The sequence below is a fragment of the Podarcis gaigeae genome (genome assembly GCF_964106915.1).
Source record: "Podarcis gaigeae genome assembly, chromosome: 2".
Taxonomy (NCBI): domain Eukaryota; kingdom Metazoa; phylum Chordata; class Lepidosauria; order Squamata; family Lacertidae; genus Podarcis; species Podarcis gaigeae.
Genome location: NC_139679.1, coordinates 83,412,489 through 83,428,162, shown reverse-complemented (window position 1 = coordinate 83,428,162; position 15,674 = coordinate 83,412,489). Strand labels below are relative to the sequence as shown.

The following is a 15,674-nucleotide window of genomic DNA, read 5'->3' as shown; positions in this document are numbered from 1 at the left end:
TTAACACAAAGTAATTAATCATGATATTATGTGGTCTTTCCTTTGGTCACACTCTTTTTCTGAGTAAAGAAGACTCTAATTCAAATTTTCCTATGGTAAGAAAATATGAATTGCTAGCTGTCATTTTAAGAGCTTGAAAAATAATTGTAGATATGGAGTAGTAATTGGTTTCCTGGTCAGATACTGTGTTTTAATTATATAATCTGAATTGTTACTAGCTTTTACCCTAGAATTTAGGGTAGAGTGTAGATTCCTCATTTGCTTTCATATAACAGTGGTGCCTGGATGACTGTTCTGTGAAACTTTGCCATGTGATAGTGCTTTCCAATGAAAACAATGTTAAGACATAATAAAGCTCCTATTTAGTGGATGTTCATAGAAAAGGTTTTAAGTGCAAATGCTAAGTATCTAGGACCCATTTTGAGATTATGAGAAGATGGATCAGTTGCTACATCAGCTCAATGTGCATTGCAACTTAAGTATTTTCTTATTACAGTGTCTAGTACAGAAGATACTGGAAAATTTCCAGTGATCATATGGGCATTAGAAAATATCCTTTCAGTTTGCCAAAAAAGGATTAGTGTGTAGATCTCATTTGGAATTTGCACATGACTATTATTATATAGATAAGAAGAAGGAAATTCCTCAGAATCATGAGAAAGTCAAATAAATTAATATCTAAGAACCCAAGCAGGTAGTAACTCTGTCCTAAGATTAGTTTTTCAGACTTCCATGACAATGGCTGGCAGTATAACTTCAAACAATTGCTCTTCTTTGTTGAAGAATATAAGTTTTACAGTTTAAAATTGCAAAGGAACAGCAAATTTTATTCTATTAACAGTGTTATTCTGGTAATGTTTGGCATGAATTTGGTTTGTTTTAAATATGTTAGCATTTATCTTCAGAATTGCTTTTTTCATTTAGCAAGAGAAATTTGTCTGTGAAATACATCAGTAAGAGGTTTTAAAAGGGAACAGCAAATTTCATTAACAAGTTCATTCTTCTGAGAACAAGTCTACAGCACAGTTGCCCAGCTCACCCAAAGCACAAAGGCAAATAGAAAAGCTGGTTTGGATTTGCAGCATAGTCCTGAGAACATTATTCCAGTAATGAGATGTCACAGTGTCTGTTTAGGGGGGGAAATGCCCCTGAAGGCAGAGAGATGAGGATGTTTTTGGATTTTTGGAGGGGGGGGGGAAGGCATTGTGCAAGCAGTCTCACAGCACCCCTGACTGAAAGAAACAGTGACATGTTTTTGTTTTTAAAAAATCACCTCATGCGTTCATCTTATATCATACACCTACAGGCATCAATGTAAAGAAATAGAGATACTCGTAAGCTTGTTTTCATCCAGAGTGACATTTCATGTGCAACCTGATTATTTTTTCAGTTATCATCTGTTCAGTATAGTTTATGTGCTAGATAACTCCACCTAATAACAAGCAAATGATGTGTGCCATTATTTATACATTTGCACTGTAAAACTGTCAGTTGGACCTTCAGAATTAACAGGCCTATGCATACAATTCTTAGACATATGAAGGACCAAAACAAGAAGGTGGCAAACCTGAAGCACAATCAACAAATGGAAAAGAAGAAGAATGCCCAGTTGCTAGAAGAAGTTCGTAGACGTGAAGATAATATGACAGACAACTCTCAGCATTTGCAGGTGAGTTGCTTTAATTTGGAAATGTTCTGTTGCAAAAAAAAAAAAAAATAAACAAGTAAGTGTGCTCCAAACCTGATTTCTGATGGAATACTGAAAGCCCTTTTTCTTAACAGACAAAGGTCTGGAAAGGTGGTGCAGAAAGACAACATGCAATTGACATGTTGCAAAGAAGCACATTATGGTGTAAATCAGGGAAACCTTTCTTATAATGACTAGTGCAGTCTGGATATTTGTAGAATATTTGGGGTATGACCTGCTCACTCAGTTGTGAATGGTACCTTATCTAATTACTTGAGGCAAATCTACTGGTTAGAAATGATGAGAACAAAAAATGATTATTTTTTTGTTTAGGTGAATATAGTTGTATTCCATTACATATCAAAAAAATGCTGCTATAGCATTCTTAGTAGATAGCAAAACTAACTGCTATAGGCCACTTGCATATTCTGGCTGTCCTTCTGTGCTGCATTCATATTTTCCAAGGGACCTTCCATAAGAACTGAAAGTATTATTTTAATCTGAATACAGAAGAAAAGGGGTAATAGGAATTTTACAAGTGGGGACCAACGAAACATGGTGGGGGAGAGAGAAGGGAGAAAAGATGAAGAAACTCCCTCCCTCAGTATGGCCTCCTTACCTACACTTCAGTGTTGCACAATTCAGCTACATATATATAAAACATGTGAGCTGCTGATCACCTGTTTTGCCTCTGCATCTTTTGTTACCTAGTTTTATCTGCTCAGGAGAACAAGCTGTGCCTGTGAATTCATCCCTCAGTTGCAGCTGTTGTGCAAAATAAAGGACAAATCCTTCATCTGTTTCTATCAGTCTAATTAATTTACTTCATGCTGCTGTAACAGCTGCATGATACCAAAGAATGGCCAGGTGGAAATGAGGGCAGTGCCCTTGTACCTTTATAGGTTGTGTAAATGAGGAGGCTTTTCCCAGTGCAGGTTGTCATGTGAGGGAGAGAAAACTCAAGCATCTGTCATTAAGTGAGCAGTCATTCAGGCCTTAGCTCGGCATGGGTGTTCTGCAAAGATGGGAGGACGATGAAGACACAGTTTGAAACAGACAAGTTTAAGTTCCAGAGAAGGCAAATCAGGAGTCAGGAAGCTAGTTAGAACAAGGCAGAAGTTTGAGTTGCTGAGGAGCAAAGAGATGAGCCAGAAATAGGATTATATTTAAAAGTCAGAGAGAGGTCACAATCACTCGTAAGATGAATTGCGCAGACTAAGAAGAAGCTCTGGTGAGGATGCGTCCCTTTCATTCTTCCTGCCTCTTCAGTTTTCCTTCCTGTGCAAATAAGATTTGAGGGAGCAGTATGCAAAAAGTTTCACCTACACTCATAATTCTGTATTCACCTCACAATTAACAGAAGTTAATGAGTAGAAGTGGCAAGCTTTAACAGGGCCATTCTGTCACAGAAAGAGGAATAACTGTGGTCTTGCCATCTTGTTGCTATGTTGGATGAAAATTTTATTGTATAAAGTTCTGCTGAGCCTATAAATCTTGGAAAGCTATAGATTTAGTCTAGAGCATTGCATTTTGGGTAAATGGAGATGGCGGTCAGTAACAGCAGATGGGAACTGAGTGGTGCTCCCATTCAGAAGTGGCACCGGCACCCATCCACAGGTAAAATGCCCCCTGGGAATATGGCTGTAAATGGTGGCATAGCTGAGTTTGACTGGTGAAGGGCCCTTCTTAGTCCCCGAGGCTCTCAGCCAATGCTTGACTATTGGCAACATACTTCTGTAGAACCTTGCATTATCAGGGCTGTACATCACATTGGGAGGCCAGACACATAAAGCAGGCTCCCTGTTCCAGGCCACCAACGTGTCAACAGTGTGGGATGGGTCTGGCAGGAGAAGTGAGAGAAGGCTTGGTCTTTTCCTCACACAATGGAGAATGTTTGAGTATGAACATCTAAACAGGCCTTTAGTCATGTTATAGTGATGGCAGTGGAAAGCTGTCATGTGGAGTCGTTCAGATGTGATTACTCCTTATAAAATGTGTGCTCTAGTATTTAAAGTATTATGTGCAACTCTGATTTATCACTACCACTAAACATTAGATTTAGTATTACAGAGATCACACAACAGCACTCGGTATAAATCTCTTAAATCTGAAACACTTTCCTAGTCTTTAGCAAACTCTTTTTGGAAAAGCAACCTCATTTTGAATCAAAAAAAGACAAGAGTTGTCATTTTTGGCTTGTCTTCTCTTTATCTCTCTCTCTTACCCCCCATCACCTTTTCTTGAGTCTGTGCAATTAATGAACTAATATATGAAGAAATGTAAGAGCCAATATTGTATGCTTGTTTTCTTTTTAATTCATTGCCTAAAAACAGAATTTTATCTTACGTGTGTCCATTTTCAATTGGTAGGTTTCCTGGGGATAATAAGGTTTCTTCTTTTCAAGTGGTTATGTGTGCTCAGTGTATTAAACATTAGTATCTTTACAAAGCAAAAGGCATGAAACAAAAAACAAAGAGCAGCCAGCAGAGAATATCATGCAACTATGTGAGTTTTGGAGATTTGTTCATGGGTACTTCTCTTGCCATTTTTCTGCTTCTCTAATTATAGATGGATTTTGCCAGGATAGGAAGTGTAACTAATAAGTTCAACCTCAAAAATGTCCATCTTTCAGCAAAATGTATAGTGTGTTATTAATTTCACACACTTCAGTGAGATTTCTCTCTCTCTCTCTCTCTTTCTTTTTGCCAGTAGATGCATTCTAATGTTAGTCATCTCCATGTGGTTAAGCATTTAGTGTAGCTTTATTTCTTTTCTTTGTAAGAATAAGAACAAGAATAACGTATGAATTAGCCTTAACATATTCATTCTTATTGCATTCTGTTCTCAAGTTTTATTGCTCTGAAGTTTTATTTAGAAAAGCAAACTGATTTAGCAAAAGATTTAAAAACTTATTAGCATAATTGCAAACTTAGACAGTAAGAACTAGTTTGTTTTAAGACTGCTAAATTGGATAACCTACATATGTGAGGCTATCTGAGTTGAATATTAATTTCTGATTTTTACTATGGGTGGTCATTACCTGGCCAGCAGAGGTTCCATTAAGCTTGGGATACAGTCCATTTGCAATGAACCTCTGCCAATATTTTATGGAAGTGACAGATTTCAGTGATTTCAAAGGAAGAGTGAACTACAGTACTGAGAATTTACTCCAGGAATGTAAGTTGATGAGTTTTGTGTATCAGTGGCATATTTTGGGATTTGATTCATATTTAGATTTGAACGGTTCAGATGGGATTGAATCTTCAAAAGTTGAAATTCTTTTGTATGAATTCAGGCATGGCAACCAACGTCCTGCTACTAATATATTTAAATTATTTTTTGCTGGTGGTATTCATGTTTTCAGCAATCTGCTCCTCAGATCAAAGATAAGCCTCTGCTTGCTCTTTGATAGTAAAAGGCAGCAGCAAAAACGTATCTCCTATATTAATGCTGTGGACAGAGCAGGAAAAAGCTTTTTTCTGCTCCCTGGCACTTAAAAAGCAGACAGAAACTTATGTCTGATCTTAGTGCTGTGGGAACACAATAGTAAGATCAGGGGAAAGCCTCTGTTGCCACCTTTTGATATCAAAGTCTATGTAAATGCTGCCTGCTCTTTGAAAGTTTTCATAATGAGTTTGATAATTGACTATCAAAGAGCAGGAAAAGGATTATTTCCAATCTCAGGGCTGAGCACCACATTGCTAGAATCTTATGAAAGATCATTCCTGATATAATCTGGTCATGTAATTCTGGACCTGATTACGAGTGAATATATGGACAACTGCAATTTCCACACACATTTCTGTTCCCATCAGAATTCTCCAACATCCATAACCAGCCATTACAGTGTGGTGTAGTGGTTAAGAACAGTAGACTCATAATCTGGTGAGCCGGGTTCGCTTCCCCGCTCCTCCACATGCAGCTTCTGGGTGACCTTGGGCTAGTCACACTTCTCTGAAGTCTCTCAGCCCCACTCACCTCACAGAGTGTTTGTTGTGGGGGAGGAAGGGAAAGGAGAATGTTGGCCGCTTTGAGAGTCCTTCAGGTAGTGATAAAGCGGGATATCAAATCCAAACTCTTCTCTTCTTCTTCTTCTGGTGGTGAAGGGGGCATTTTGTGCATTGTTCGATTTATATATTTGTTAAAATTATGTCCTTCGGGGCCTATGCTTATCATTTGCATGTCTGTTGAAATACAGTTCATTCGTTTCTGGAGAAAACACCACCACCAACCTATAGCAAAATCAGACAGTTTACAAGCATTATTTAAACAACCTCCATTGTGATACTGCAGAGTAGAAGCTATTTCACAAGTGCCCAAACTCTTCCAGCAAGTCGGTTTTTTTGTCATGACTGTTTAGATCACGCAAGTTCCAGGAAAAGCCCCCTGTGGCAATATGGAAGTGGCCAGGAGTCAGTAGAACAGTCATGAAGCAGACTGCTGGGGAGCAGCTTCAGGAAACGAGCAGGGATAGTTTCTTGGCCAGAAACAGGATCTACTGGACCATGGACAGCTCCTGTGTCCCAGAGCTGCAGAGCACAACTTACCGGTACTTCTAAAAATAAAGATGTAGGGTCTGAAGTTCAACTCCGTCGCTGGTGTGTCTCTACAAATGCTCAAGTGTTGGCGAACCAGGAGAAAGAGAGTTTTGGAGACAGAGAGCAATCATCAATAATACTGTTTGTTGTTACATATTCCTGGTTGGACTACAACTCCCATCAGCCCCAGCCCCATCACTCCACACAAGGGAGCTGTAGCCCAACAATATCATGAAGATTCCCCCATCCTTCCAAAGAGTGCTCACATTCAAGGATACGCAGGCTATGTTAAGAAAGAGCTATGACATTTTACATTTTATGATTCCTAACCATTGAGGAAAATACGACTTCACAATTTGCTAAGCAGCACTGACCTCCATTCAGGGCCGGATTTAGGTTTAAGCTACTGAAGGTAATGGGGCCCTTTATATGTCCAGCTGTCCTCTGTCTACAACAAATTGTGACTGTTTTTTGTGTTGAATATATGCTATAGGGTAATTTATGGAGCTAATAGGTATCTAAAGCCATTTACACATAACAAATAGGAGCCCACACAACACAAAACACTGTTGCTGTATGTAGGTTTTATTTTATTTGTTTTTTATCTTATATTTTGGAAATGTACATCCAGGTTTTTTTCCCCTTTAAATTTTTAGGGGCCCCCAAAAGAGTGGGGCCCTAAGCTACAGCTTGTTTAGCTTATACGTAAATCCGGCACTGCCTCCAGTTAGGAATTATACCTCTGTATCTTTTCTTAAATGCTAGGCTGGATATTTTTAAACATGTGTATGAATAGACACTGTAAGAATTACGGTTCTTAGGAAAAACCTGCAACAAAACCCACAGGAATTTTTCGTAAGATACACCTTTCTTCCCTCCCCTCCCCTCAATGTTTATGTAATAACTCACACATGTGGGACTCTTGTAATCTCTAGGGGGCAATCACATTCAACATGCATCAAAAGAAGTAGTTCAGTTAAACCAGCTCTCCCTATCCAGCAATAATTACCACAGGTTTACACTGAGATATAGTTGCAAAAGGTTAGTGAGCAGGCCATCTGCAAATCAAGTCGCATGTCAACTCTACATCAATAACCTCATATAATAATCTTATAATAAGATGTTAGCATTTCAGCACATCACACACAGCCTAATGTAAAAAGCTAAAAGAAGTTCATTTCTCTACTGTTCTGTTTGATTTATAGCTTGTCTAATATCTTACTAGTTATAAATTTAAACACCCAAGATTATATAAATAATAATCTGTGTCAAAGGCAATAATTTATACAGAAATTTAGCACTCTTAAAAATAGCAATCAATCACTTGTGTCTTATAAAGGAGTGGATCTCAGTCCATTCTAGATAAATGTATTTTATATGCTAAGGTTTACTGTTTATAGAGTTTACAGCTAGCTTATATGGTTTTCATGGATTAATTTCAAAATTGCAAATTTCACAGTTTTCAGTAAAGTTGTACATTTTAATGGATAGGATTTCCTGTAGGAGTTTTGTTTTTCTTTTTTGCAAACTCTATGTATGATGGGATATATATTTCCATCTGTACATCATATTTTGCCACTCTTTTTCCAAAACAGCTAGCATCATGTTAATTGTAATAAAATCAGCAAACTGAACCATATAAAAGTATGAGATTAAAATTATTTTTTTCAAAGAAAATTCCAAAGACTTTTTTAAAGCAACCAAAATCTATAACTCAAATAATGAAACAAACTGAATATTGCCATCAATTAATCCCATTTCATTAGGACTAATGATTCCTTTCAAGTCCTCATCAAAATCCCAAAAGCATAATTTTGACAGAGACTAGCAGAATGGACATTTTAAAACTTACTGCGATTTTTGTCACTTCCTCATAAATTCGATTCACTCTCTTGTAGTCTAAAATGGTACCCTCGGAGGGATCCAGGCCTCTTATACTTCCATTAATATATTGCAGTTTTATTCTTCTAAGAAGTGAGGTAAGCTTTGACCTTTTAATGCTGTATCAAATCATTAAAATAGATGTAAGGGAAAATCACAGTCCATCTAGCCCCCAACCAAATATTCTATGCTTGTAAACTGGCAAATGGTTATCTACTAACACATTGCTTTATAAATGATCTTATTATCGTTAGATAAATTGTGCTTGTTAATGTGTTTTATCTCGGCTCCTTCGTCTTGAATCTTTTGCATGAGGTTCAACCATTCCAGGGAGACTACAGGGTATGTTTTAAAAAGCAATCTGCCATTGCCTGTTGGGCAGTTCCCACAGCACAGCAGCTCACCCTTTCTGAATGTTTATTTATGTTTTTTTTTTTACAGTATTACATTCAATTAAACATATTGTCATTCATTTTATCATACATTCCATGTTATCCATTATACAGTCTATATGTACCTACTTGTTAGTGTCAGATGCTGTTGGTGATTGCTCGTGAGTAACCAGTCAGGACTCCGGCCTGTCTTTTACAAGTTTTATTGTGCAAACTATTTACAGTGCAGATCAACAAGTTCCTGTCCATCTCAGTCACTTGCAGAATCCAGGAGTGGCCCCTTCCAGCTTCTCCCCCAGTACAAGAACTTCAGTACCCCAAGCCTCTGCCTCCCCTCTTTGCGTTTCACCCCTCTGTGCAAACTGGGTGACGGAAGAGGCGTGCGTCCCTCCTGCCCAGCCTGGCTAGGTGAGGCGCTGGGGCTCTCAGCAGCATTCTCGAGCCCTTTCCTCGCTTGGCTGCCCCCTTCCCTCTCTTCTCCACCGGAGGTGTGGCTTTCCCACCGCTGGAAGAGGAACTGCTTCTCAGGAGCTTCGGAGGCTCTCTGTATTCCAGCAGCCCCCCTGCCTCCCTCCTCTGTTCCGATGGCAGTCCCCTGACAGTTAGTACAGTGGTACCTCGGGTTACATACGCTTCAGATTACAGACTCCGCTAACCCAGAAATAGTACCTCAGGTTAAGAACATTGCTTCAGGATGAGAACAGAAATCATGCTCCGGTGGTGCGGCGGCAGCAAAAGGCCCCATTAGGTAAAGTGGTGCTTCGGGTTAAGAACAGTTTCAGGTTAAGAACGGACCTCCGGAACGAATTAAGTACGTAACCAGAGGTATCACTGTAGATATACTTTACGTATTCCTCATTGTCCATTTCCCATAATATAACTTTAACTTTATGAACTTCAGTCAATACATATCAATAATTTGATTTTAGAACCGTGTTTTGCCATGTATTCTTCCACACATTCCCATTTTTTCTGGTTTGCCTGGATCTAACAGCTGCTGTCATCTTAGACAACTATAAGAATTCACAAAGCTTGTTTTGCCACTCCACTATTGAGGGGACGGTGTCCCCTTTCCAGCTCGCCCTTTCTCTCCTTGTAGATGTAGTTTAACCTTAGCTGATTGCTACTGGGCCAAGTAAGTATTTTTCTCTCCCTCCCTCTTCCTTCCCTCCCTAAACACGAGTGGTGTCCTCACCTCATATTACAGAGTTTATCCAGCCCATAATTAATCATACAGCATCTGTATGTTTGTATGTGTTTTGACCCTACAGCCTGCTGGTACATGTATTTCACCCTCACAGGACTAGGTCAAATTTTGTCAGCAAAACTACTGGTGATGCATAACCCATAAAATATTTTTATGACCCAATGGATCACATAATTCAATGGCGTAGCAGCAGATTTTGCATAGATAATCCCGCCAGCTCAGTCCCCTGACTCAGTTAGCAGGTCTAGGAAGGCATTTGGGCTGAGCCCTGGGAAAGCCAGTGTTAATCAGGGTAGGCTATGTAGGCTATGTCTACTAGGCTATGTAGACAAGGAGTCTGACTCGGCAAGATCATTTTGTCCTAGCAGGGCTTTTACAGAGTGGAGTCATGCTTTCATACGCAATTGATGATGATAGCAAATGTGACAGAGATAATTGTCAGTACTTGCACCTTAGCACAGCTTGTGATTTACAGGGAAAGCTCAGGCAGATACTTGTTTTAATACTTCCAGCATAGCTTCAGCTAATAAAAGGTATACCTCAAAATCACAGTTATGCAGGTGGAAACATTTGAAACATAGCATATCAGCTTACCACATGGAATCCCCCCTCCCCCCACCAAGGTTAAGAGGGTTCTCTTGACCCCCTCCCCCACTCCAGAGCCAATTTGGGGGGATGCGGGAGGAAGAGACGGGGGGAAGCCCTGTTACACAAGCAGAAGCCCTTGCGCCAGGCTGCCACTGACGGGGTTCATTAAGCAAACCCCACCCAGAATGTTTTATAAGACCCACTTTTATTACACCAGACAATAAAGCACCTCACTAATGAGCAGATGCTGACAGATGCCTTCTGTATCACTGGCTGAGGCTCTCTTTGTTTTGTCTCCGGAAAAAGATCTACAGTAGCAGCCTTGAGCTAGTAGATAAGTTTCCTGGTGTTGCCTAGGATGGCAGGAGAAAGGAATGCTGGAGATACTGAAATAAACCACAAATATGAAAGCGATTTTGTTCTCCTTGGGAACACAGAGTAGTTATAATTTTAGGATACAATGTGTAAGATGGAAAATTAGCAGTTTTTGTTCGGTGGCTGTTCAGTGCAGGATTAAACAATAAGGTTAACACAATCTCTGTTATGGTTGACAAGTTTACAAATGACACCAAATTGTTCATGGGATTGTACAGAGCTCCAAGGGATCTCTTCAAACTAAGTAAATGGGCAGCAGAATGGCAAATGCAATTCAGTGTAAGCAAGTATAAAGTGATGCAACTGGGGTGATTTTTCTCCCTCATCTCACATATATGTGCTAAAGGGGTCTGAAGTGGCAGTGACTGATCAGAAATGAGACCCTGGGGCCATAGTGGATAATTTGATGAAGATGTTGGCCTATGTACCACAGCTGTAAAAAATAATAATCAGATTACATGTTTAGGATCAGTAAGATAGCAAGCACCTAATACTGAGCTACAGTCCTACCCAGCTTTCTTCTCCTCGTTTATATTTGTTGTTGTTTAGTCGTTTAGTCGTGTCCGACTCTTCGTGACCCCATGGACCAGAGCACGCCAGGCACTTCTGTCTTCCACTGCCTCCCGCAGTTTGCTCAAACTCATGCTGGTAGCTTTGAGAACACTGTCCAACCATCTCGTCCTCTGTCGTCCCCTTCTCCTTGTGCCCTCCATCTTTCCCAACATCAGGGTCTTTTCCAGGGAGTCTTCTCTTCTCATGAGGTGGCCGAAGTATTGGAGCCTCAACTTCACGATCTGTCCTTCCAGTGAGCACTCAGGGCTGATTTCCTTAAGAATGGATACGTTTGATCTTCTTGCAGTCCATGGGACTCTCAAGAGTCTCCTTCAGCACCATAATTCAAAAGCATCAATTCTTCGGCGATCAGCCTTCTTGATGGTCCAGCTCTCACTTCCATACATCACTACTGGGAAAACCATGGCTTTAACTCTACGGACCTTTGTTGGCAAATGTTTATATAGTCTTGTCCAATGAAATGAAATCATGAGGCTTCCTGCCCAGGGGCTGCAAGAGGGATTCTAGCTGGGTGGAACAGTTTACATATTACATGTTGTAGGTCCCTGGTTCAACCCCAATCTAGGAAAGGGGAGGAGCGAGGTGGCAGCAAGGATGGGCTGTGTGTTTGCACAGCCCTGACCTCACTTTGCCCACCCCCTTTTTGAAAGCAGCAGCAACACTGCTGTCAGGAAGCTATTGCTGTGGCTTCACCCACCAGGCGAGCCATTCCTGCAGGGCTGTTTTGTGCAGAGGGCTTCTTTTCTGCGCAAAGTGCTATTTCTCTTCAATTCCCTTCATGAGAGTTCCTGTTTGCCAGCTCTGAGTGTATGACAAGAGACTAGAGAGAGATAGCCCTATCCTGTGCATCTTGACATTTGGGTTATTGTGTTGCTGTGTAGGGTTCATATTCTGTTTGTGATGTGCCTTTATTGGTGCTGAGTTACACCATGTTGTATGCTCTGTTGTGATGATGCTGTGAGGTGTATATTGGTATTGGGATAGTGATCCCCCCATCTTTTGATGTCAATGGGAGAGGAGTTTCCTGTGCTTTTGGTAGGAAAGTGACCATGGTTTGAATGGATGTAGGCTCTTCTCTAAATGTACTTCTCCCTTGTGTCACATAAGAACAAGATCAGGCCAATGGCCCTTCTAGTCCAGCATCCTGTTCTCACAGTGGGAAACCAAATGCCTGTGGGAAACCTGCAAGCAGGATTCAAGAAGATGAAGGAGAAGAAGAGTTTGGACTTGATATCCCCCCCTTTCACTCCCCTTAAAGGTAAAGGTAAAGGTACCCCTGCCCGTACGGGCCAGTCTTGACAGACTCTGGGGTTGTGCGCCCATCTCACTTAAGAGGCCAGGGGCCAGCGCTGTCCGGAGACACTTCCGGGTCACGTGGCCAGCGTGACAAAGCTGCATCTGGCGAGCCAGAGCCGCACACGGAAACGCCGTTTACCTTCCCGCTGGTAAGCGGTCCCTATTTATCTACTTGCACCCGGAGGTGCTTTCGAACTGCTAGGTTGGCAGGCGCTGGGACCGAGTAGCGGGAGCGCACCCCGCCGCAGGGATTCGAACCGCCGACCTTTCGATCGGCAAGTCCTAGGCACTGAGGCTTTAACCCACAGCGCCACCTGCGTCCCTTCACTCCCCTTAAGGAGTCTCAAAGCGGCTAACAAGCTCCTTTCCCTTCCTCCCCCACAGCAAACACTGTGAGGTGAGTGAGGCTGAGAGACTTCAGAGAAGTGTGACTAGCCCAAGGTCACCCAGCAGCTGCGTGTGGAGGAGTGGGGAAGCGAACCCCGTTTACCAGATTACGAGTCCACCGCTCTTAACCACTACACCACGCTGGCTCAAGCACAAGAGCACTCTCTCCTCCTGTGGTTCCCATAAAATGGTGTTCAGAAGCATTTCTGCCTCCAACTGTGCAGGCAGAGCAGATCCATCATGGCTTGTAGCATTCCTTTGCCCACAACCTCGTCCTGTTCCAGCCATTCTACCAATGGAGCTGTCCTGGTGGTTCATCTGACATCCTGGTGGCACTGCAGGGTTTCTGCAACATTCTAAAGCCCCTTAGCAGAACGCCAGTGTAGGATAGTGCCCTTAAGATTGTTCAAAACGCTTCCATTGTCAAACTGCAGCTATAGGTGCAGGTTTGTCCTTTCTGTAACCAGGCAGTTGTAGTACACCGTGTTGATTTTGGTGCACTAAATTACTGGTGTGCTGTCAAAGCCAATTAGACATGCTGAAAACGAAGCACACGGCTTCTCTGTGTCATTATGCTAGATTTGTTTTTGTTTTGGTAACGCTTTTTGTGAAAGAAGCCTGGTGAAAAACTAGAAAGCCACAATTTCTAAAAAGTTCAGACGGTGAAAAATATCCTTGAATGTTTGTATTCTGAACATCTGAATGGCCATAAGGTTTCAGTGTTTTGATTTTTTTAAAGTGAAATGCTCCTCTCTTGATCTGATTTAATTATTGGTTTATGCATTTAATCACTTTTCAGGGATTTTTACTCTTACTCAGGTTTGAGGATTAAAGTTCTAACTACACTGTGGTTTAGTGTAGAAATATACACTTTCTGACTGTGTGTTAAGCCTGGAAACATCTGACTTCTAACCCAAGTAGAAAAGTTATAAGGGGCAGGGGGGACTATTTGGCAAAAGTTTGGTGGTTTCAGTGAATGAGTTGTTCCTTAAATTAAAGGCTGTCCATTTAACAGTAATCAAATCACAGTCAGATTTCAACAATAGCCTTTAATATTTTCATATCAAAGAAAACTGGTGTTGATTAAAGTCTGAGGGGAAAGGAGAAATCAGTCATTCACCTCAATGTCTTTTCTAGTAAATTATAGCTTGATAAAGATAATTTATAAGATTATTTTATCATGGAATCTTTTGGATATTTATCTGTTTATAACAATATTTTGCATATTTTGAAAGAAGGTAATAGAAAATAGATGAACTGAAGCAGAGATGTGATTTGAAAGTGTTGGTAAGAATGTTAGCAGCCTTTCACGAAGCATACAAATTGCCCCATTTTTTCTGTATCCAAATGTCTTGTACAAGAAGATGGGCTTCATCACTGGCGCTTTGATCAAGTTAATATTCACCATGTCTCTTTGACTTAGAAAGGCAAAGCTTTATAAAAAAATCTTCCTGGACACAAGTTTGTTGGATTCTATCTTTTGTGCCACAATTAGTGAAATTAACTACAGCTATTTCTCTTAATAACAAAATAATATGAAATATGGGTCTGTAGAGAAAAAAATGTCTCTCATTGAAGTGCTGAAATCCAGCCTAAAGGCAAAATTACCCCTCTCTGGAATACTTGGTATCAGTAATTCAGAAAGCGGTGACATGATAGAAGTTTATAAAATCAGGCATGGCATGGGGAAAGTGGTTAGAGAGAAATTCTTCTCCCTCTTTACTAACACTAGAACACATGGACATCCCATGAAGCTGAAGATTCAGGGCAGAGCAAAGACATGACTTCTTTGCACAGGCCAATCTACTGTTCTTCCATTTTTAAATTTTATTTCTGGGCTCCTACAGCCAGAATTTCATATGCAGTTCTCTATAACTTTCTCTTTGTCCATGCATTTGTTTTCTGCCAAAGTTAAGGATATGATGAAACACAGCACATAAAGGAACTTGCATTTGGCCCTGCTAGCTTGACAGGAGCTTTGCCCTTCTTCACCTTGCTTCCCAACATTTTGTTTAACATGCAAATATGAAAGGAATGAAATACACATGAGATTCTTACTGCTTATTATGGTAATGAATGCCCGATCTCAGTGACTGCACTGTCTTTACACTGAGATCAGCAGAAGGGAAAGTTAAGTACCTCATTGGCTTTGAACTTGTCTCTTCTGGGAAAAAGTGATGCAATTTCAAGTGAAAAGCGAATATGACTAGAACTTTAGCAAACCGTGATAAATGAAGTTCAAGCCAGATATACCAATCAGCTTATGAGTCATCTTGGAAAGGCTGGCTTGATTTATAGTTACAAAAGGAACTCCTGAGTTTTGCATAGTTTGACCCTGATTCTGGAGAAACAGTTTTGGTTTTGGCGAAGTTTCAGTTTGAACTTTGGTTTTGTTTGAGCTGAAAAGTCAAAGCAACATTTGGGAAGGAAACGAAAGCCAAAGAAAAGATTTGGATGAAGATGCAAGCTGTAACAGCCAAGACCTGGTTTTGGTTTTTTAAAATAAAGAATACTCTAATTGTGATAATTGTTTCCTATTTTCTTTTATTCTTTCCCCTTGTTAAGAGTTTTTCAGAGATATAGGAACACACAGAGACATAGTCATTTATATTTAGGAAATGTTAAGCCTCAAATTGCAGCCACCTAGTGATATGAAACAGATACTGTCAGAAAAATTGACTCCATGGACACTTAATCTGCATTGAAGGGTGGAGCTTATTTACATGTTGAGAGTCACTAGTTATGCTTGC

At 40.5% G+C, this 15,674-nt stretch overlaps 1 protein-coding gene across 12 annotated transcripts in view; it reads left to right on the top strand.

Moving 5' to 3' along the window:
* The window catches only part of ERC2 (ELKS/RAB6-interacting/CAST family member 2), a 505,832-nt gene that overhangs the window by 253,949 nt on the left and 236,209 nt on the right, over window positions 1–15,674 (top strand). For all 12 annotated transcript variants that reach the window (XM_083727002.1, XM_083727012.1, XM_083727004.1 and 9 more), the window contains one exon: window positions 1,534–1,669. In XM_083727002.1, coding sequence (XP_083583128.1) covers window positions 1,534–1,669 — 136 coding nt within the window. The remainder of the gene's footprint in view (window positions 1–1,533; window positions 1,670–15,674) is intronic.